Source organism: Balaenoptera musculus, chromosome 1 (genome assembly GCF_009873245.2).
Source record: "Balaenoptera musculus isolate JJ_BM4_2016_0621 chromosome 1, mBalMus1.pri.v3, whole genome shotgun sequence".
Lineage (NCBI taxonomy): Eukaryota > Metazoa > Chordata > Mammalia > Artiodactyla > Balaenopteridae > Balaenoptera > Balaenoptera musculus.
In genome coordinates, this window is record NC_045785.1 from 156384177 (window position 1) to 156406555 (window position 22379).

A 22379-nucleotide genomic window follows, 5' to 3' on the forward strand; every position below is an offset into this window, starting at 1 on the left:
AGCAATCCCACTACTGGGCATATACCTGGAGAAAAACAAAATTCAAAAAGATACACACACCCCAATGTTCATAGTAGCACTATTTACAATAGCCAGGACATGGAAACAACCTAAATGTCCATCGATAGAGGAATGGATAAAGAAGATGTGGTACATATATACAATGGAATATTACTCAGCCATAAAAAAGAACAAAATAATGCCATTTGTAGCAACATGGATGGACCTGGAGATTATCATACTAAGTGAAGTAAGTCAGACTGAGAAAGACAAATCTTATGATATTGCTTATATGTGGAATCTTAAAAAAAATAGTACTAATGAACTTACTTACAAAACAGAAGCAGAGTCACAGATGTAGAAAACAAACTTACGGTTACCAGGGGATAAGGGGGGCAGGGACAAATTGGGAGGTTGGGGATGACATATACACCCTACTATATATAAAACAGATAATAAGAACCTACTGTGTAGCACAGGGAACTGAATACTCTGTAATGGCCTATATGGAAAAAGAATCTAAAGAAAGAGTGGGTATATGTAAAAATGATTCACTTTGCTGTACACCTGAAACTAACACAACATTGTAAATCAACTATGCTCCAATAAAAATTTAAAAAAAAGAGAGAGAGAGAGAGAGAGACTATGGGCCTAACTACACCAAACAGGGGAACCAAGGGGAAAGGGGAGGTTGGAAGTCAGACCACAAAATGTTCCCAGAAACCTGAATAAAAAGTATTTAATTGAATCATTTGTTGAGCAGTATGCACTTACTTTCAAGAAAACTGTCTATTGGGAGAGAGCTATGTAAACAATCCGCTGGGAGGTAAGGGCGAATGTGATCCTCCATCTGACATCATCAACTTAGTTAACTAATTTTTAGTTTCTATCATGTTTCCCTATTCTAGAATATAAGGTCTGTGAAGGCAATCATTTACTTCTGTTCACCTACAGTAACCTCAGTGCCTATGTATGTGTTAGGCACTTAGTACACAGTTGTTGAATAAATATGATCTGGGCTATAACAAGGGGTTATGAGAACACAATGAAGAGAAGATTCTGTAGGGCAAGGAATCAGAGAAGGTTTTCTGAAGAAAAACAGGAAGGAGAACCATTTCACAGTCATAGACCACTTGGATTAGAAGGGACTTGGATATCAAGATGCTTTCATTCTGCAGATCAGAAGATACAGAAACACATTTTTAGGTAGTGAGGAATGGGTCTGGAGCCTAAGCTTCTAAGTCTAGTTTCCTTTCAAAAGTTACGATCCTGTCAGGCAGAGACATATACGGCAAGCAAAACCAAAGACAGATGAAGGAAGCAAAACAGCACAGACATTTTAAAATACAGTATACCCAGGAAATAGAGATTATTAATTTAGAAGGAAGAAACACATGTATATATAGGGCGGGAAGGGAAGGGGAAAATGTAAGTATGTGGCACAGCCCTTTGCTGTGGCCCAGTCAAGTGAGGGAAGCTTTATGAAGAGGTCGGTGGGACTCTGAAGAATGGAAGGAATGTGCATAAGCAGGAAGGAAGGGGAGGAAGAAGCAGTACACAGAGCGGTGAAGAAGCTCCAGACTGTCAGGAACTCATGGTGGAGAGTCTGTATCAGGTGTACACTGACATAAAAAAAGAGCCACATTATGGAAAGCCTAAAAAGGTCAGGCCGAGAAATAGAATGCTGAATAATAACATTATTGTTATTGTTAACAGGGAAATATTCAAGACTCTTGGGTACGAATGATACAATGAAAGAAAATGAGTCCAAATGGATAGTTCTTAAATTTAAGATGTATTTTAAATTCTTCTTTGTTCCCCAAATATATCACTGTCATAAAGCTTTCTGATGACTCCAGGCCAGCTAAAAATAAAGGCTGTGCATGTACCTATTACATTAGAGTATTAAGGTAAGAGAATTATATTTGCTATAATTTGCTAAGAAAATATTTTCTTCTTTAGTCCAAAATAGTATGAAGTTTTACAGTTACCACATATTAATTAAAACTGAAGAATTTCTTCTTTTGCTAAACCTTGGAAAATGATATACAATTATTATATAAATTGATGAAGCATTAGCAATCCAGATGGTAGAAGAAATAAAATGTACAATCAACTGCATAAAGTTCCAGAAACACTTTATTTAAAAATGGAGTTGTAAATGCATAACAAAATAACATAAGTAATAAAGGTAACAAAAATAAATAAGGAGAATAATGTATTCATACAAAATAAAAATAACATAGTAAAAGGCCAAATGTTTGTAATTGAACAAAACTGTGTAAACACTTAAATGATAATGTAAGTAGAATAGATGCTAATATTTTCCTAAACAACTCCTTACCTTCTACTTCCATGTTGATATAATCAGTACCCAAACATTAAACAAAGAGGAAACAATGGTGATTACTTTGTCATACTTTTTCTTCAAATGGATTGACCCTGTTTTAATGTTTCACTTATTTCTTCAAAGCAATTGTATCTTTCCATTCATGCTCTTTAAAATCATTTTTTCAGTCTTCCTTTATTAGACAGAATTGGGAATTTAGGTTTACAAGGAGAACAGTCCATTTACCCTATTTTTTTTTTAACTTAAAGAAAAATATGAGATCCATTATACAACAGACTTTTGTTTTTACATCTCTACAAAACAGTTTTTTTGCATCTTTAACTGGCCCAACAGTACAGGATTTTAAAAAATCCTGTAAAGTTTTGAAGTGAACAGAGCTACTTTCTTAAAACAAATGTAGCACAGGATTATTGCTGAAATATTAGAGTATTTCATAAAAGTTGCAAAAGTTGCAGTTTTAACCTTTATAGACTGATGGGGTCAAGGTCTACTAATAATATTTAACTGAATTAATAAGATACACCCAAATTATAGTGTTCTGGAAACATAAAGACAATTACTTTCTTTTTAAACTTATCCAAATGTGAACTTACTGGAAGGAGAAAAAACAAGTTTATAGAAGATACTTTTCATAAGCTTCCTGTTTAGTTAGCACAGGCCCAAAGCCTTGGTCGTTGTCGCCTTGCAGGGTCCTTATAAATGTACATGACTGAGACAGGATTTACTACTGGGTCCTACAGGGAAACACACAGAAGCAACTCATTGCTTGGGAGTGAAACTATCCACTAATCTTATGACTACTGGTTCTCCAAGTTTCCTAATGCCAAAAATTTTAACTTCATGATCATTTCAAGGGAAAAATTTTTTCAACTGTCACATATAAACTTGGTAACACAGGACCAATATACATGTTCTTAGTTTTAAAAATATACTCCACCCAAACTATCTGTCTAGTTTAATCCTTCTAGTTATTTGCCCTAAAATGAGACAAAATCTTACTTTCATTAAAAAAAAATGGTAAAAAGTGCCAAATTCATCTTTTTGAAAGTGGAGTAAAACACTGTGGGGTTAAAACAAATACAGTTATCCATATCCTATATACAAAAAAAAAAAAAAAAGATGGTTAGTCCTTACTGACATATAGATATGCCCACCTACCACTCCCAGCAAATCTTAGTGCAAACATAATAGTTCATCTCCATAAACCCCAAGAAAATTTACGCAGCAACAAAGTTATATAAATCACATATATGTTGGAAAATTTTAGAACACAAGAAGGACTGTTTTGAAAGGTCAGTTTGACTGTGGAGAGTAATATGTCATTGTATCCAATGGTAATGAATACTAATATAAATCCTATTATTTAAGAAGCAAATATAAGTGTTTAACAAATCTGTACAGATGAAGAGGAAGTCCATTTCAGGGAGCAGCTTGGCACAGGATACATGGGGGTCAGAAATGTTGGGTATTTAGTTTGCTTGTAGGTCACAGCATGGCTTAAAGAAAAAAAACAAAGATCTATGAAGGGAAAGAATGCAAGTATCTAATTCAATTTGAAAATCATAAAACCACAAAATGTGAAACTGTCACAATCTGATTTTTCCTCTATGTGCATCAAATGGTTATCTATATGGTTTGAAAGGATTACTATGACTCCACATTATAGATAAAAAATAAATAAATAAAATTAAGAAGACAGAGATAACAAGATTGTAGTTGACCAAGCTCTCTTATTTTGTATAAGTCAACACTATGCTGCTTCCAATATTCCTAGTCATTCCACAGGTAATTATTTTTAACAAGCAAGAGAAAGTCATTCATGTACTGTAACATCTTCCTCTTCCCCATCAGGGTTGAACCTATTGAAATGTATACTGAAATCAGCCTCAGATTCGGCATTCTCAAATTCAGCTGAGACTGAAACAGCAGCAGGATGAAGAACCCTAGCTTCTGGTTGGCAAAGTGTCGGTGTCTGACCCGGGCTGCTGTGGTTATTCACAGGACTGGACTTCTGTTTTGATGGAGATGGCAAGATAGCACTGGAAAATCCCATGTTGTTCAGAGCTTCCAGAGTTCCATCTGGGTCAATCATAGCATTGATTGCTGAAAGAAAAAAAAGGAATAGAGGGAAAAAGATATAATTGCAGATACAGTTAAACCTGGATATGAATATTGCTTATGACTTGGATAATATTTCAATTACTGACGCTTATATGAGCTTAAATTTGGCTAATCCTTTCAATTCTATATTTAAAACCCCACTTTCAGGAATTCTGGGGCTGATCTATATTGTAGATTATAAAAACCTAAAAGTTTTCTATGGTCCCTTGAGTACGCTACTTATGGGCATCTGAGCCTGCTGGAAGACTAGGATTTGGAGATACGGAATTCAGGAAAGATCTTTTTGAAATATGCTTTAATCATTATAAGAAGATGATGAAAATATTGGTTATGATTTAAAGAAACACTCCTGGCCTTATTTATTACTCAGATAATTGGAGATTGGTTGCTAAAACGCTGTTCAGAGTAACCTGAAAGTTGAGGAGGCCAAAGTAATATCAGCACACTCTGAATGCTACCACAGCATGTTGTCATTCATCCTGGTGAGAGTGCTAGGGTATTAGCCATGTACAAGTATATATGTTACCACTGGGCCATAAAGTTCCCCTCATAGCCCAGATACTAATATCCCGTGGCAGCCCCAGCAGGCCAAATAGACCCTGCTACCTCATGGGAAGGGCCAGATAAAAACCAGCTTTCAATCCAAAAGATCCTTGCGTGGACAAGGGAAAATTTTGGACAGTGATTTTCAACTTGGCATTGGGTAGAGTGGGGAGTTGGGAGAAAGAAGCACCATAGATACAAGAATTATTTAAGAGGTCCTTTTAAAAGCATACGCCCTCCTCCCAGCTAATAATCATGTAAACAAGCCACTTTGCCTCATGGGGGTTATATTATAACCCTTAGGTGTGCTGAGGCTGAAAAAAAGGTTAAGAATCACTTAGTAGGACCAACATATCACGCCTCTGATAATTCAATCAACAAAGACAGTAGAATTAGCAACTGACTCTGGAATCTGCTTGTTGTACCACTGGGGACTTCCAGGTCAAGACACACATAGGCATAAATGCATAATTAAAGATCTGACATACACCAAAAACAATGTCCCTGTTGAAGTTTAGGAGGCCAACAGTCTCTTTTTTTTTTTCTTCTCTACCTCCTCCTTCTGGTCCCTGTGTCCAATATGCACTCATTTCTTGTGGTTTATCCAAATGATTATTATTTATAACATAAGTTCATTTGGGTTATACCATATATATAATTTAAGAATTATCAAATCAAGTAAACAATGCTGTCAATAAGCATTTTCAGCTGCATATACACATTTTAATATTTTATATATTTTTCATATACTATTATTTATATATAAATAATAGATACTGTATATAATACTATGAATTATAACTTCTAGCCTATGTGCCTAGAATTTAACTTTATTATATTTTTAATTATTTATACTGGTTTTAATACTTTCTTTTTATGAGTAATTTGAATATGCAGAACGTTATATCTTTATCCATACATCATTACACTTAATCAAACAGTGTTCTAATACTTAATAATATTTTAGAAATACCACTTAGAATGTACTTGTCCCAAACTGTTAGCTCTTTACACTTAATCAGTAGTAAATTTACCTTGTAGCTGCTTTTCAACTCTTTTTAGCTCCTGTAAGATAGAAGAAATCTCCTGTAGGGAAAGCAATGACAAAAATTAGCTTACTTTAATTAAAACATTTTTATTTGATTTGATAAGCCATGAACCTCACACTAATCTTATTTGGAATCCTTAATATTATTGACATGGCACCACATCTGTAGCAACAGGATATGAAATAATTCATGATATCCAGTAAACAAGATTCAAATTTTAAAATCTTTAACGTTGAAACAGATTTTTTTTCAATGAGATAATGACAGAAGATGAAAAGTTCAAGATAATAATAATAATAATAAGCAAAGATTCTGAAAAACTTGTATTGATCAATCTTGCAACAACTTTGTAAAGGTGCTTAAGGATTTTCTTTGGAAAATGTATAAACTGCAACCTCGGTTTTAGGATGACTTCCTGAACAATAAAAATCTGTACGAATTCTTGAGGAGGAGACAAGCAATCTATTAAGTAAATAGAAATGACTCATGTCAACTTATATTTGAGTTTGGCTCCTATTTCAAAATTGCTTATTTATAACATATAATTATTACAAGAACAAGAGTGTATAATAGTGAGAAACATAAAAGGTTCCTCCATACCCTCTGCAACTTGGAAGCAGTCAACATTTTAAATCCCTGTGAGAGACAATTGAAGGCATAAAATTTCCCAAATTTGTGCACTTACATCTTCTTTTATAAATGTAAATCAACAGTTTAAAAATAAGCATATCATTCCCTGAAAACAAAACCTTACTTTAAAAAAATGTCTTAATATTCAAGAAAAATGATCACACCATGCTTGAGGTTTTCACAATAGGGACTTCACTTTCAGCTCTTAACTTGCTTTCTATTTCATCCCAATTCCGATCTTTGTCTTTAAATAATATTCTATAAATAAAAAAATAAGCATTTTACTTTTCATATTTTAAAAACTTATCACATTTTTAATGATAATACAAAAACAACGTATCTTTTCAAAGCTACACAAGAATTAAAAAAAAACACTAAGTGTCAACACGAACTGTGAATTAAATACTGAGCCAACATTACCAATAAACTCATTTATGTGAGAGATTTGTACTAATAAAGTAACTGACTGGTTATGAATACACACATAAACCCTTTAGTACTTATCTCATTCTTTACTGAAAACCAAATATAAAACAAATGTAGATGAATAACCCCAAAATTTTATCTAATACTTGTAATTAACCATATAACCACCTTTTATAAAACACAACTTCATTCACAGAGAACATATGCAGTACAAATATAAGATGAAAATAGGTTGAATTAGGTATAAACAACTGTGTCTGTTAAGACCTCTTTACATAGGAAAAGGCTTCATATTGATTGAGCAAAGCGTGTACATTATTTCAAAGGTTGAAAACTAGAGTACTTATGCTGCTTTTCTTTAAAAATCCTAATTCCTGTTAGTATATTTGTACATAATAACCTATTAAGAGTTAAGACACTATCCTTTTGACAAAAACAATTGCTAATAAAGATCCTTATGTTCAAAATTAATTTCAAGTATCTTAACTTATAAAATAAAGTACCACAAAATTTTGACTTGTCTTTCAAATGTGGTATACTTCTCTCTTCAGTCTAGAAGACATGATTCGGCAGCTTTAGAGAGCTGTAAATACTAGGTACCTTTTTAGTTTCTATTTGAATTTCGTCATTGGGCTTGGAAATCTAGTTTAACTGCCTTATATAAAAACCAACACTGTACCAGAAAGTAAAGTATTACTATTAGAAGCTGATCAGTATTTAAGTAGTAAACTAAATTACATTTTTATTTGTATTTCTTCAAAGTTCAATATGCTAGGTTCAACTTATTTAAAAACATGAAATTCATAAACATCTAATCAAGTCTGGAACATCAACAATTACAAATAACCATACTTAAAAAGGCAACAATGGTTCCAGAATCCTATATAAGAATATTCTTCTGATCTACTGTTAAAATTTCTATACCCAAAAGACTAAACATCCTTGCCAGCTATCTAAGAGCTGTTATCCTAATGACTATGATATTAAGGCATAAGAAATTATTATGTGCTCTATAAAAGAGTCCTTACAGCATTAGGATTGGTGAAAGTAAGAAAACAATGACTATTTCATGGACCAGCTTAGAATTACAATGGACTCATACAGTATAAAAAGTCTGTGCTTAGCCGCACTGAAAATTCAGTGAATTTTGCCAGAAGGTGGTTACTGAGTATAATGCTTGTGCTTTTTCAAATTGTTGAACCATACATATTTCACCTTTGCTGAAAATGTCTTAGAATTGTCACCTGAGGTTCCTAACTCACACACACACACAAATGTCCCCAGAGTTCTAAGCCACTGAAGGGATAAAAAACTTAAAGACAATATGTCTTTATTGATAAGTTTACCCTTATCAATTTTCACATACAGCTATGAGTTTTAAAGAAGCTTAATTTCCTAGAGAGTAATAATTTAATAATCATTCATCAACAAATAGTAACAAATATTGTACATTCTAGTCACTGTATGTTTAGACAAAGACCCCTACTCTCACGGAACTTACATTCTAGCTCATTTATTTGAGCAGGCAGCTGTCTTTGCTACCTACATGTGATTTGTCTTAATTTCATTATTTTGCTTTACCATCTGTATTTTACTATTCACAACTTCTAATCCATCTAAGTCCAATCACCCCTTTTTATTTTTATTTTTTATTTTTTTTATTTTTTATTTTTTTAAAAACTTAGTTCATTTTTAGGCTTTTAATCTTTTTTTTTTTAAATTAATTTATTTATTTATATTTATTTTTGGCTGTGTTGGGTCTTCGTTTCTGTGCGAGGGCTTTCTCCAGTTGTGGCGAGCGGGGGCCACTCTTCATCGCGGTGCACGGGCCTCTCACCGTCGCGGCCTCTCCCGTTGCGGAGCACAGGCTCCAGACGCGCAGGCTCAGTAGTTGTGGCTCACGGGCTTAGTCGCTCCGTGGCATGTGGGATCTTCCCAGACCAGGGCTCGAACCCGTGTCCCCTGCATTGGCAGGCAGATTCTCAACCACTGCGCCACCAGGGAAGCCCCCACCCCTTTTTATTTTTAAAATTTATTTTATTATTTAAAACATATTTTTATTATTAAAATCATGTTACAAAGAAGTAAAAGGTATAATAACAATATATTTTCACTGGATCTTTCTAAATTAAAAATGTGCACATTTTCAGGTTTATAACTGATTTAGAGAAATTACATTAGTTGCAGGCTCTTTATAAATAATACCATTTTCTAATTTCTGATTGGGCTTATAAATGAGTGCAATATTTTTATTTTAATCGTACTCAGTGATTAAGTCATTAGTGCTCTAACATCATCTTAGGTGGAGTATTGTGTATGTGTTCCTTTAATGACTACATCACTCCCAAGTTTGCCGATCCCATCTTCTGTCACAAGTAAGAGAGCTCTCCTTAACATGACAAACCATCCTCCTATGATTTAATAATCAAGCATGTGCCCAGAGACAAATGAAGCTCTCCCTTCCCTGGCATAAAGCCCAACTGAAATTTGTAGGAAAAAAAAAGTCAGCTTAGTCAATTACTTATTACACATGAATTAACAAACCTTTAGGGCCCAATCATATGCCTACTATTTAATACTAGGAGACATGCCTTGAGTTTGGCTCAAGTACTCAGTGTAGTTGAAGGTGATATATAACTGTTATCATTTTGAATTTAATTCCACCAAAGGGATATCCTAAAACTAGAGCATTATGGGAGGGTTATTAACCAAGGGACTAAATTAATGAAATAAACATCGATTAACAGAATCTTATATGGGAATAAAGTCTCCAAATTCAATCACTGATTGAATGATTTTTTGACTGCACATTATTTGTCCAGCACTGTTTTGATGCCCTCACAACTGAGTGCAGAAGGCAGCCAAGTAAGCAGATAATTACAATTCACTGGGATAAGTGTAAGAAGGGAAATATAGGATGTGATACTGTGGGAACCCGTAGGAAAGGCACTTGAGAAAATTCAGAGAAGGGGTCTTAGAGATATTGCCATGGAATTTACGTCCTGAAGGATGGGAGAGGTGTTGGACACTCAAAAACTGGGTCCAGTTGAGAGGGCTAGGGGATGATGAGAGATGACAATGGACATACTTCATGGAGGGAATTGAGGAATAGAAATTCAATACAACACAGTCCCTATACACAAGACTCTGGCTAGCGAAGGGGTCAGACACTGAAAAAATTATTGTAATTCAACATAAATAAATAGCAAAGGCATTAGAAAATCTAGTTTTTGACTATCTACGGCCTTTTAACATAAATTTTCTGAGTCTAACAAGAGTACTCATTTTGTTCTTTTTACTGATGAGGAAGCTGTAACTAGACTAAAGTTTGAGGTCTCATAAAAGATGCCCTAAAATTCTGTTAATTTCAAATACTTACTATTATTTTGTGGAAGAGCAAATTTTTCTGATTATTAATAAAATTAATCTAAGTGATTACAGCTGTTAGCTCTCAGTTACCAAGGGGCTGATTATTTGGGACATCTGCTCTCTTTTTGTTCCCTTTGTGCTGTCTAGCATATAGCTATAATATCTAAAAAGGAAAGAACATGCTAGTGGCAGCAGTAAGGTTCAGTACCATTGACTTCACGAGTTCCCAGAAGCTGTGGTAGCAGGCTTGCAGAAAGTGGAACAAATGGTAACAGAAGCAAGGATGAAGGATGTTTGAGTAATACAACAATACCTGATCTTTCCAGCTGTCTTATCTATGGACTGTCTTATCTTCCTAGAAAACTGAAAGACAGATGACAGCAGCAGATTATCTCCCATGACCTGAAACATGAAAAGAAAAGAACAGACATTAAAATAGTACTGCTCTATTGGATAACCACCAAGAATACTAGTCACAACTCACTACATTTAGGGGCATTTAATATTTATGCTAATTTTAATAAAGATCAATGAATCTAATTAGAGTAATGTGTAACTAAATTGAGAAAGAAAAGTAAATATTAACAAAGGAGTTCTTTTTTGTTAAATAACTTGTCAAGTTTCCATATTATTTTCATCATATAACTTTCAAAAAACAATCCATATTATCTAATCTTCAATTACTACCATGATCCTGTCCCTCATGCTTCCAATTCAAATGATCATAAATGGGAAAATATAAGTAATTTATTATCTTTCAGTGTCTGACCCCTTCGCTAGCCAGAGTCTTGTGTATAGGGACTGTGTTGTATTGATTTTCTATTCCTCAATTCCCTCCATGAAGTATGTCCATTGTCATCTCTCATCATCCCCTAGCCCTCTCAACTGGACCCAGTTTTTGAGTGTCCAACACCTCTCCCATCCTTCAGGACGTAAATTCCATGGCAATATCTCTAAGACCCCTTCTCTGAATTTTCTCAAGTGCCTTTCCTACGGGTTCCCACAGTATCACATCCTATATTTCCCTTCTTACACTTATCCCAGTGAATTGTAATTATCTGCTTACTTGGCTGCCTTCTGCACTCAGTTGTGAGGGCATCAAAACAGTGCTGGACAAATAATGTGCAGTCAAAAAATCATTCAATCAGTGATTGAATTTGGAGACTTTATTCCCATGTAAGATTCTGTTAATCGATGTTTATTTCATTAATTTAGTCCCTTGGTTAATAACCCTCCCATAATGCTCTAGTTTTAGGATATCCCTTTGGTGGAATTAAATTCAAAATGATAACAGTTATATATCACCTTCAACTACACTGAGTACTTGAGCCAAACTCAAGGCATGTCTCCTAGTATTAAATAGTAGGCAAATATTCACCAAATAATATGCACACAGAGATCAAGAAGATTATAATCCTTGTTCTCCACAGTGGGAAAGATAATTTTAAAAAATTTACTCAAAATAATAAGTTTTAATGATGGGGGTTGTTACCACCTCAGTTGAACTTTATGGGCAAAACCAAGGGTTAGCAAACTTCTGTAAAGGGCCAGAGAGTGAAGACTGGGGCCATATGGTCTCTGTCCCAACTATGCACCTCATTATAGCAAAAGCAGCTACATTATAGCAAAAGCAGCTGTGTCATAATAAGACTTTATTTACAAAACCAGGTGGTAGGCTGAATTTGGCCTGCATCCTGTAGTTTGCCAAGAGCTAAACCATGAAAGGCACAGCTAGTGTGGAATGCTAGAAAAAGGACTGAACTTGGGACTAGATATGGGTTCTAAAATCAGTTCCTTACATTGTCAGAACTATATCTAGACTGTGTAAAAAAAAAAATCCAGAAAATAAGATATGGCCTTGGATGTTAAGATGCTTTAAACACTGGTAGGGGAGATAACAACAACATACAGGAAATATTATTAAATATTTTTATAAAAACAATGTAAATAAGTACTAATTGTGATTCACTGCTTTACGAATTCTAATGAAAGGGAGTTCAGTGAGCGGTGGCATTAATAAGGAAAGTATCATGGAAAACCAGAACTTCAGTATGATAAGTATTTGAATTTAGTGAGGGATAAAAGGTAACTTAGGGTGTGAAAGGCAACATAAAGACAATGAAAGGCTAAATAAGCATAATGGTATTTTGTGAGCCTTGAGAAAAAAGGCCAAATAAGAGTAGAAGACATGTTAATTAGGAAGGAGTGAGAAAGGGCAGGATAGTCTAAGGTAGATTATAACATAGAAAGGATATCTCTCTTTTCTACGTCATAGAGTTCAGTATCACAATGTATTAAAATTTTTTCTGATTATCAACTATGAGATATCAATCTAAATGTTTCCATTCTCTTTAAAAATATAAACTTCTATAGTTTTATTACATTTAGAGGAATTTATCTTCCTAGACCTCAGGACAAGTAAGTATGAATAAGATTAGAGAATGGGCCCTTTCCCTGAAACCAAGAGCAACTTATCAACTATCAGGACAAAGAAAGTGTGTTCTAAAAACATCTAGCATATTATAATTGCAGCTATGGAACTAGCTACAGTGCTTCTCCATCAGGTAGATTTTTTTCTACTCTGTACTACTGCAAACATATATATTCTTATATACTAACTTTTACCTCCAGTTTCGTATATCCAGTGATCCACAGATGTGGTCTTAGCAACGAGAGACACATGGAGCAAACCTGAACTCAACCTACAACTTTTAATTGTCCAGCTGAGCAGTACCACCAGTTAACCCACAGGTGTGTGATAAATAAATGCCTATTGCTTTATGCCACTGAGATTTTTGTGGTTTGTTATAAAGAAACAGCTAACTGCTATAATCTACCTCTAGGTTTTTTCCATCGCAGCTCCCTGTCTCCCTCCGCCTAAGGTAAACAATGTCCTGAATCCCATTTATCATTCCCTTGCTTTCCTTTTTATATAATTTGTTAGATCTATTTCTGTCCTAAGTATATATTTTTATTTTATTAATTTGTGACAAAACACACTATAGACAATCTTTTGAGAATTACTTTTTTCATTTAATGTTCTATTGCTAAAATTCATCCACATTGTGGCATGTTGCTGTAGTTCACTTGTTTTGATTACTCCATAAATTGTTCAATTTCTGCACATACCGGTTAATACATTCAATTTTCTTCAGATATAAACACTTAGACTGTTTCCAAGTTTTGTTACTGTCCACACTGCTATTATAAATATCCTTTTGCATGACTTTTGCTCTCAATGGGAAAGGGTATGCACTAGCAGCAAAACTACTAGATAATGGGCTGTGTTTATGCTCAACTTTAGGAAATAATGTCAAACTGTTTGCCAAAGTGACTGGACCAATTTAACCTCACTAGCAACAATAAGAAATCTTAGGTATCCACATCTTCCCCAACATTTAATATTTTAAGACTTTTATTTGTTGCCAATTGAATGAGTATAAAATAATCTCACTGCAGTCTTGGAAAAGTATTTCTCTGAACACTCATGAAGTTGAACATCTCTTCATAGGCCTTGGGTATTTTCAGTGAAATGCTGTGCATGTTATTTGCAGATTTTTCTACTGGGCTGTTTTTGCCTTTTTAAATTGATTGTAGGAGTTCTGATATATTCTGTATACTAATCCCTTGTTGCCTGTATGTTTCACATAGTCCTCTAACATACTCAAATTTATCAATCTTTTATTAAAGTCAAAACTTTTTGTGTCTTCTAAGAAATCATTCCCTACTGCAATGTTGAAAGATATTTACCTATATTTTACTAAAAAATTTTAAAGTTCTGCTTTTGCCCTTTAGGAACTAAATTCATTTGGAGTTAATTATTTGTACTTGATGTGATGTCAGGATGAAATTCCATTCTACCCATAAGGACAAGCACTTTTTTCCCAGCCCTATATATTGAATAGTTCTCATCTTTCTCCCACCAATGGGGCATACCTCCTCTGCCATTTGTTAATGTTTATGGTTTACTCACTTCATCCCTGCTCCAGGTTCTCCGCCTTGTAATTGTTAAGTGATCAGGAGGCTCCGCTGGTTGAGGTCTTGGATCACTAGACCGACAGTTGTTTCCTTCTGGTGTTTTAGAATGAACTAATGGAGGGATCTTCCGGAAGTTGAGGCTTTCATCAAAAACACGATCAACTAACTAATAGGACAAAAGCAAATCCTTATGAGCACAGAGTAATTTGGAAAAATATAGATATTGCCATTATAGTTTTTATAATTAGACAGAAGTTATTCCATTCTCAGGTAGTAACAGAAACATGATATCTTCAATAAACCAATTACTTTCTTTTTATAAGCACTTCAAAGATGTTTGTTTTATAAAATAAATGTTCATCTACATTGATTTTATTTTCAAAATCCAAAATATGTAACTATGTTAAATTTGATTCTTCCATGGATAAGGTTTCCCCTAAATGGAAAACACAGATGGTAAATAGAAAAAACTGAGCCATGTAGATGGACAAGGAGTTCATTTTACTCACATTGCCTTGCCCGTGTAAAATAATGTTTCTTTTTCTTTTAGTTTCCTATCTTGTTTTTTCCTTTTTTTCTCCCCAAATCCAGGTGCCAAATTTCTTCACAGATAAATAAATTGCAAATTATAATTAAGTTTACAAAAGAAAAAAAGTTTTTTTAATTCACAAAGTATTTTTTGGTCTTAGATAAACTTTTAGCTATGTTACAGAAATGACATATTCCAGTACAAATGATATACTGCCATCTACAGTGCAAATTATACACGTACAGTACAAAGTAGCTCAGGTTTACTGAAGAAGGAATAAACTCTAGTACAATAATAAGAAATAAAGCCAAAAGGAAAAAATGGAAGTCTACTCAATGAAATGTTTGAAAAATTTTACTGGGTCTGAGTGAATGTACAATCATGTTAGGTAAAATTTAGTTAGACAGCTGTGAAAATAATATCTTCATCATTTAAAATGTACCAGAAGAATTGTGTATGTCTTGCCACCAAGAGGATTCTTTTGTTCTTCACCAATAAGAATGATTTTTATATACATTTACAATTGATCACTGTGGTAACAAAACTCTACACAGGTTGATGAAACATCATTTACCAAATTAGACAACACATAAAGGGGAAAAAAAACAACCAAAAAAATGACCATTAAAGAATAAGATTATAAATGTGACAAAAAGCAACTGAAGAAAATTTTAGTAGTACAGTTTTACCAGAATTAAATTTGTCAAAAAGGCTAGCCATTTTTGGCTACTATTGAGAACATTATTTTATAAAATTAAGGGAGTGGAATGAATCATCAATATTACGGGCTGGCAAATTTTTTCTGTAAAGGGCCAGATAATAAATATTTTAGGCTTTGCAGCCATACAGCCTCTGTCCGACTACTCAATTCTGACGTTGTAGCATAAAACTGCCAGATGATAATTAAACAAATTAGTGTGGCTTTGTCCTAATAAAACTATAATTCATTTTTCAAAATGCCAATCTTTTGTTTGTATCTCTGCACCAAATCAAGAGAGCCAACATGGCCAGACTACATTATTTTTATATTATATGTTAAAGGCACCTTGTGGAGCCATGTATGTACATGGTGCCCCCTGGAGTGGGAGGGCAGGAGGCCCTGGTTTTGGAAGGGCAATAGTCTATATATGCTAAATTACATTGCAGAGTTCACAAGAATGTTTCAAAACTGAATACACGTATTTGAGTGTGTGTGTAGGTATATTTCAATTTTTGAAGAATCTTTGTGTATACATATGCATGTGTATATTCATCAACAGAATTATTTAAAGTCGTGAAAACTGTAGAATTTTTCTCTTTCTTTGCTACTAGAGATAACTCCTAGTTAAGAAGCTATGTAAAATTTACAAAAACTTTATACAACTATTTATTATTTATACATTTACCAAATTTGGGTTTGCTTTTCAGATACCGTTTATTTTCATATTTTACAAAGTGCTTATTTTAAATAATTTTATAGCTTCATGCTAATAGTAGACAAAATGTTAGCCTTTACTAGTTTTGTTATAAAAACATAAAAGAAACTTGTTAAAGCAAAGTTGGAAAATGCAGAGCTTCATGCAAACAGGAAGGGTGGACGTAACTAAAATAAACTAAGCAAAAAGCTAAAAGCAAAAGAAATAAAGAAAAGAAAGAACCTTATGCATTTCTCCATGAAGATCTCCTACCTCTTCTCTAGTGTCTATGGCAGAGCCAGGGGTGGTGGCAGCAGTGCTTACTGTGGTACTAGGGGCAGTGCCTGATGAAGTCACTGAATCTATCTCTCCTGCTACATCGTTGATTTCCCGAGCAATGAGAGCAAGATCTTGGCTGATCCTGGCAATAATTTTAGAACAGAAGTTTAATACTTTCAAATAACAGGTCTAGAAACAATCATTTTGATAGGATCAGTTACATAAATTGTATATTTAGTTAAAGATTTGTACTCAAAACTTAAGATTTTTTGGACATGCTATTAACTATTTGATACTCAAAGTCTTAAACTTTAATTCCAAAAATTAATAAAACTAAATTGCACATCATCTACAAGTTGTCACTTTGAAAAATACATGTTAAACACCTGAAGTAGTGATATGTCTTTTAAAAATACACTGTTAATGTTAATGACTATACAGGAGTTCTTAAACTTGGGGGTGGTGAACAGAATTCAAGGAGTCCATGAACTTGAATGAGAAAAGCAATTACAACTTTATTTTTACTACTCTCCTAACTGAAACTTAGCATTTCTTTCAATTATAAATACAAGCAATAAACAACAGTGGTATTAGCAATACTGCTGATTTTTGTCAGCAAAATCACATTACAGTTGCTACAAGTACCTCAAAACACTTAGTCATCACTATTTCAAAATTACTGCAGTTCATTAAACCCACAGCAATAACATTCCATTTAGTATGTTAACAGAGAACCATATATTACTATATACCTTTAAAAATATTTTGATAACTGTATTTCAATATAATTGGATTTCTTTGTCATTCTAAGTATTTTACGTTTATGCATTCAGAAACATTCTTCTGAGAAGAGCTCCCTAAGCTTCCCCAGACGGCCCAAGGGGTGTACAGTACCAAGGTGAGGAACTGTGACACAGCATGGCATTTTACACCATATACCATACTTCACAGTACACAATATGTCATTTGAGGGTCACAAGGTAGAGGTAGAGCTTGTGAGGTAGAACTTATCTGATTATGAATAAAGACACATTTTCGGAGAAAATTACTGGCTTGCTCACGACCACAAAACTTAAAAGTAGCTAAGACAGGGCCAGATTCCAGGTTTAGAGCTTATTTCCATAAAGCCATTTATTTGTATTTTTAGCTACATGGATTGAAGAATTAAATAATTGTTATTGGTGATAACTGAACATTTTCTAAGTTATGCATCCACTGCACATGATCTCTATTTGGCTACTTCCACAGGGAAGGTTTTGGAATGACAGAATATTTGTAAAGTACCTGTTTTAAGATTCCCAACTCTAAAATCCAAAGCACAATGTAACAGTTTTTTAACTTATGCAAAATGTGAGCTTGAAAGACTTTCAAGGAATGCAGTAATTGCATAAAAACTTAACTACAGATTTAAAAAGAAAAGCTATGTTGAAGCTTATGGCCCAACAGAAGCAATCTGTGGTCAATTCCTTTTTATTTACCAATAAATATTTACTGATCTGGCCACTGTGGTAGGCCCTAAGGGCTGCAATGGTGAATAAGCAGACAGGGTCCTCGGCTTCAGAAGCTTAGAATTATATTTTCAAATAATCAAAACCAATACTTACCATTATATTATAATCAAAACCATTATAAAGAAGCTTTATATTCACCAACTCTAATTCTTACAACCACCTTGTAAGAGAGGTATTAATCATCTTGTTTTGTAGATGAGGAAAATCAGCCTCAGGAGAGGTTATGCAACTATTTTTCGGTTAAGGTCACAAACAGTAAGTGGTGTAACCAGATCTTTCTATACATCACGCTATATCTCATATTACCATTCCACATATAATTTTTAAAAACTTGTTAACTGTTGATGTAATTCTTTTGAGAATGGGTGTAAACTGTTTCCTTAGATAAAATATTCCACTCTTTAATTTCCTAAAATAAATGAACTAGGATGAGAAACAGAATAACTCAGTTTAATGAGATACGAAATAGACAACTTTTACTTATCTAACCATCTATTTTATTTTTAATGTTTTTTATGCAGACATTTGTACGATGAAGCTTCTGATATTTGTAGAAAGCAGTAATGAATTAATTAGAAAAAACACAAACAACAGCAATGTCAACATGTTATACAGTAAAAGCTGTACTACAATGAACTCTTAATGTATATACCACGTATACTGTTCAGTTAGTAGGCACCCAAAAAGCTTTCTTTTAATTTACAAGTATGTTGCATATATACCAGCTGTTTCTTTGCATGGCAATTCCTATCTTAAAGCTGACTCAATAATATAGACCATTAACTTAAATCTGCATTGCTTAAAAATCTTAACACCTACTAAAACCAGTATTAGGAATTCTAAAAGACATATAAAATTATCAAGAAAAAAAAAAGCCAAAGTTATGAGTATCTTCAGAAATAACAGTTTTATGACTCAACAGAGAGTATGGATCTATTCATATGGTTGTTCAATCTAGGTTTACAAATTAATTCTGTAATACTTCTAGATTACATTTATTAGAATATTCTACAATAATGTAGTGCTTTATATCTCTTGTATTCTGTGTTCTTTCTTTGATCTCCAAGTTTATAACCCCTGTTCTTATTCTCAATCTCCACCTCTATAAATCTGCTGAAGGAGGAAATTCTAAAATGAACAGACCTTTTATTTGGAGTTTTGCTTCCATCTGCTTCCTTTGCAATACCAATAAAAACTCAAGCCTTCTAATTAGAAAAATGGATAATTTTCACATTTAATTTTATTTTATTATAAAATATGGATAGGATAACAGTCCTTAAGGAAGGAAATATAGTTTCAGGGTTAAGTTCTATAACATCTGTGCTAATTTTGTCTACCTTAGTGTCAGAACAAATAATCCAATTTCAAAAATTTTGTAGAAATGAATATGCATTATTTGTAAAAAGGTGGGGTAACGAGGACATACTTTATGAAGTTTATGATTTTCTCAGGTGAACTCTCTCAGTAATGTCCCCTTTCTTATTTAAATCAATTAAAGGTTATTTTTCACTGAAGGGTTAAAAACAGGAGAAAATGTATTAATAATATGCTTTGGGTATACTGGAAGTTTAAAATATTGAAAATAAGAGTCCTTGTGAAATGCATGTCCTATTAAACATGCAATATTTGCAAGTGTGACCTAATAACCATGATAGAAACACACTATCAGACTTTATTGATTTAAATTGCCAACATTAACACTCTTTTAGGTTTTAAACTAACTGAAAAGGAAAATATCTGCTTTATCTTTTTTATAGCATATTAAGTTTCAAAAGTTTTTATAGGTAAGTAGAGTTTCAAAGGATATACATATAAACCATGAGCATGAGATTGCCTTTGATATTACTGGAAAAAAGGAAGTGATGAGCTATTAAAGAAGTATACTAGCTTTAGAATCCTAACATTGAAGCAAATGATAACAAATCAAACCTCTTGTTATTTTAACACTGGATAAGAGATTATAAATGTAACTTTACTTAGCTTTTAAGAAATAATTTAGTCTACTTTTAAATGACAGAAGTGATAAAAATATAAAATTAGTTTTAGAAGAGACATTCCAGAAAATCTTATGTTGAATTCTTTATAATAAAGAATCAAAGAAGCCTAGCTCTCAAGAGGCATAAAGATTAACTCATATACTTGACTTAGCTAAAGACTATAGGGAAGGTTCACAAAAAAAGTTTCCTACTGATAAGGAAGATCTTATTCTTCTTTTGGTGGAAACTCTCAGTTATATTTATTATATGTTGATGGAATTTTGATGCAATATTACAAAAAACCTTAATGAAAGAATTATGGCAATCCACATCTATTGTGGGCATTCAATGAAAGCACGGAGAATTGGGAGAAATAGGTAATCTGAGCCACAAAAGACTGGCTTAGGTTGGGAGAGTAATAAATTGAAATTGGAAGCTCTTTCGGGTAGCCAAAGCAATTTAATGGCTGGCCCAAACAGAGGAATAAAGTATGTAGAATCTATTTCTGGCCATCAAAAGAGGTACGAATTTAATTATATATTTTTTTAAAAAGTTACCTCTCATTTTCTTCAATGAAACTAAGTTTAAACGCGAGCTTAGCACCACAGATAAGTTATATTTACTTAAGTGTAGTCTTTAAACTTATGAATATGCTTCAAATAAACTGAGCAAGTCATGAAGAGGTAATGATAAGAAGATAACTTTGAAGGTCTTAGCACACTCTTGGCCATCAATAAACAGTTCTTAAATAAATGAGAAAAATTAAAGAAACAACCACCACCACCACCCCATGCCATTTCCCCCAGACACAAAGTCTTCAAGTTAAAAGAAGATGGTGTGAAGTCACCGGACAGGAAAATACTGCCCTTATTCAATGAGCAAGATTTGAGATAGCCAAAGTACATGCAAAGAGGTAGTATAAGGTACCCTCAGGTCAGAGAATATGATGAAGGCATAATATCTAGGAAACGCTGAAAAACTATACAGAAACTGAAGAATAACTGTCATTTGACAGTTATTCTGGGCAGATGTTTTGTTCCTATCCTTGCTATTTGGATCTGGCCTAGCCCAACAGAACAAACAGACACAGGCTGGACCTAGACTTTAGCTATTTTGAACCAATAAAGCTTAAAACTGACTGAACAGATGTACTTTATTCCTTGATAATGTAATTTTTACCTCTATGGTCTTTTCTCCGAAATAAAAAATACTTTAGTATTATTAAAGCTCACTTCCACACATATTCCCAAATATAGTATATCCTTTAACTGTATTGCCATTAAAAGACTTTTTAAACTAAAATAGATTGTTATGCATAGATGTTTCATTACATTACTTTATAGATTATAAGGAACCCCATACTACTTAATTCTGGCCACTAAATTAAACTGACTCTTACCAAAAAAATAAAACAAAAAAGCTTTTAGTAATATATTAAAATTACAAGTATTTGGTTTTTCACCGTTAAGATTACCATACATTTGTAATTTTAATTGCAAATATTATTTAGGCTTGAAAAATATAAACCATAGTTCTATTTTAAAATTTTAAAAAATGTATTTAATAGGTATTCTTATTTGAATTTCACTAATAAAAGTATTATATGTAAAAGACTTAGTAATAATAAAAGCCTTTTCCCTCTTGACATGAAGTGTCAGATGACTTTACTTTGGAGGCTATCAAATCAGGGAGTAGGACTCATTAGGTGGGTGTTCTGTGATACATTTATTTAACAATCATTTCAATATTTAAAAAATAAAACAGACCACTTACATATCAGCGTTATTATTCTCAGGTAAAAAAGAACATTTTAAAATAATGTTTGGATTGAAAATGTGAACAAAACCTTGGTTGAGATTCTTAGGTGTCCTATTTGTATAGGGTAAGCCTAATAGAATATTTTATAAATTGTAAGAATATAGCATTGATTCTGAAACTCCAATTACATCTGGATTCATACAGAAAACAGAAAGCTCACAATTAAGTTCTAAATATAATCATATTTGAGTATACACACACACCACAGTTTTCTCTGCACTCCACTTAAATATCACATTTATTGATAGCTTACTATATATGTCAAGCACTAGGTTATGTACATGCATCAGTCTGTCAACTCTCTCAAGGTGGCACTACTGTTACATCCATTTTATGCATGAGATCACTAGAGCACAGTTACTTAACTTGTCAAGGGTCATACAGACCTTGTGGGTAGAGCTGGGTT

The 22379-nt window shown here is 33.3% G+C and overlaps 1 protein-coding gene across 11 annotated transcripts in view; it reads right to left on the minus strand.

The window, feature by feature from the left end:
- Window positions 1–2498: 2498 nt before the first annotated feature.
- Window positions 2499–22379, minus strand: part of CEP170 (centrosomal protein 170) — a 145151-nt gene continuing 125270 nt past the window's right edge. For 6 of the 11 annotated variants that reach the window (XM_036862940.1, XM_036862997.1, XM_036862978.1 and 3 more), the window contains 6 exons: window positions 16633–16810; window positions 14462–14632; window positions 10802–10890; window positions 6858–6951; window positions 6049–6100; window positions 2499–4453 (listed from right to left, as the gene is read on the minus strand). In XM_036862940.1, coding sequence (XP_036718835.1) covers window positions 4164–4453; window positions 6049–6100; window positions 6858–6951; window positions 10802–10890; window positions 14462–14632; window positions 16633–16810 — 874 coding nt within the window. In that variant the 3' untranslated portion in view covers window positions 2499–4163. The remainder of the gene's footprint in view (window positions 4454–6048; window positions 6101–6857; window positions 6952–10801; window positions 10891–14461; window positions 14633–16632; window positions 16811–22379) is intronic. The other 5 variants (XM_036862987.1, XM_036862962.1, XM_036862945.1 and 2 more) reach the window with 3 other exon arrangements.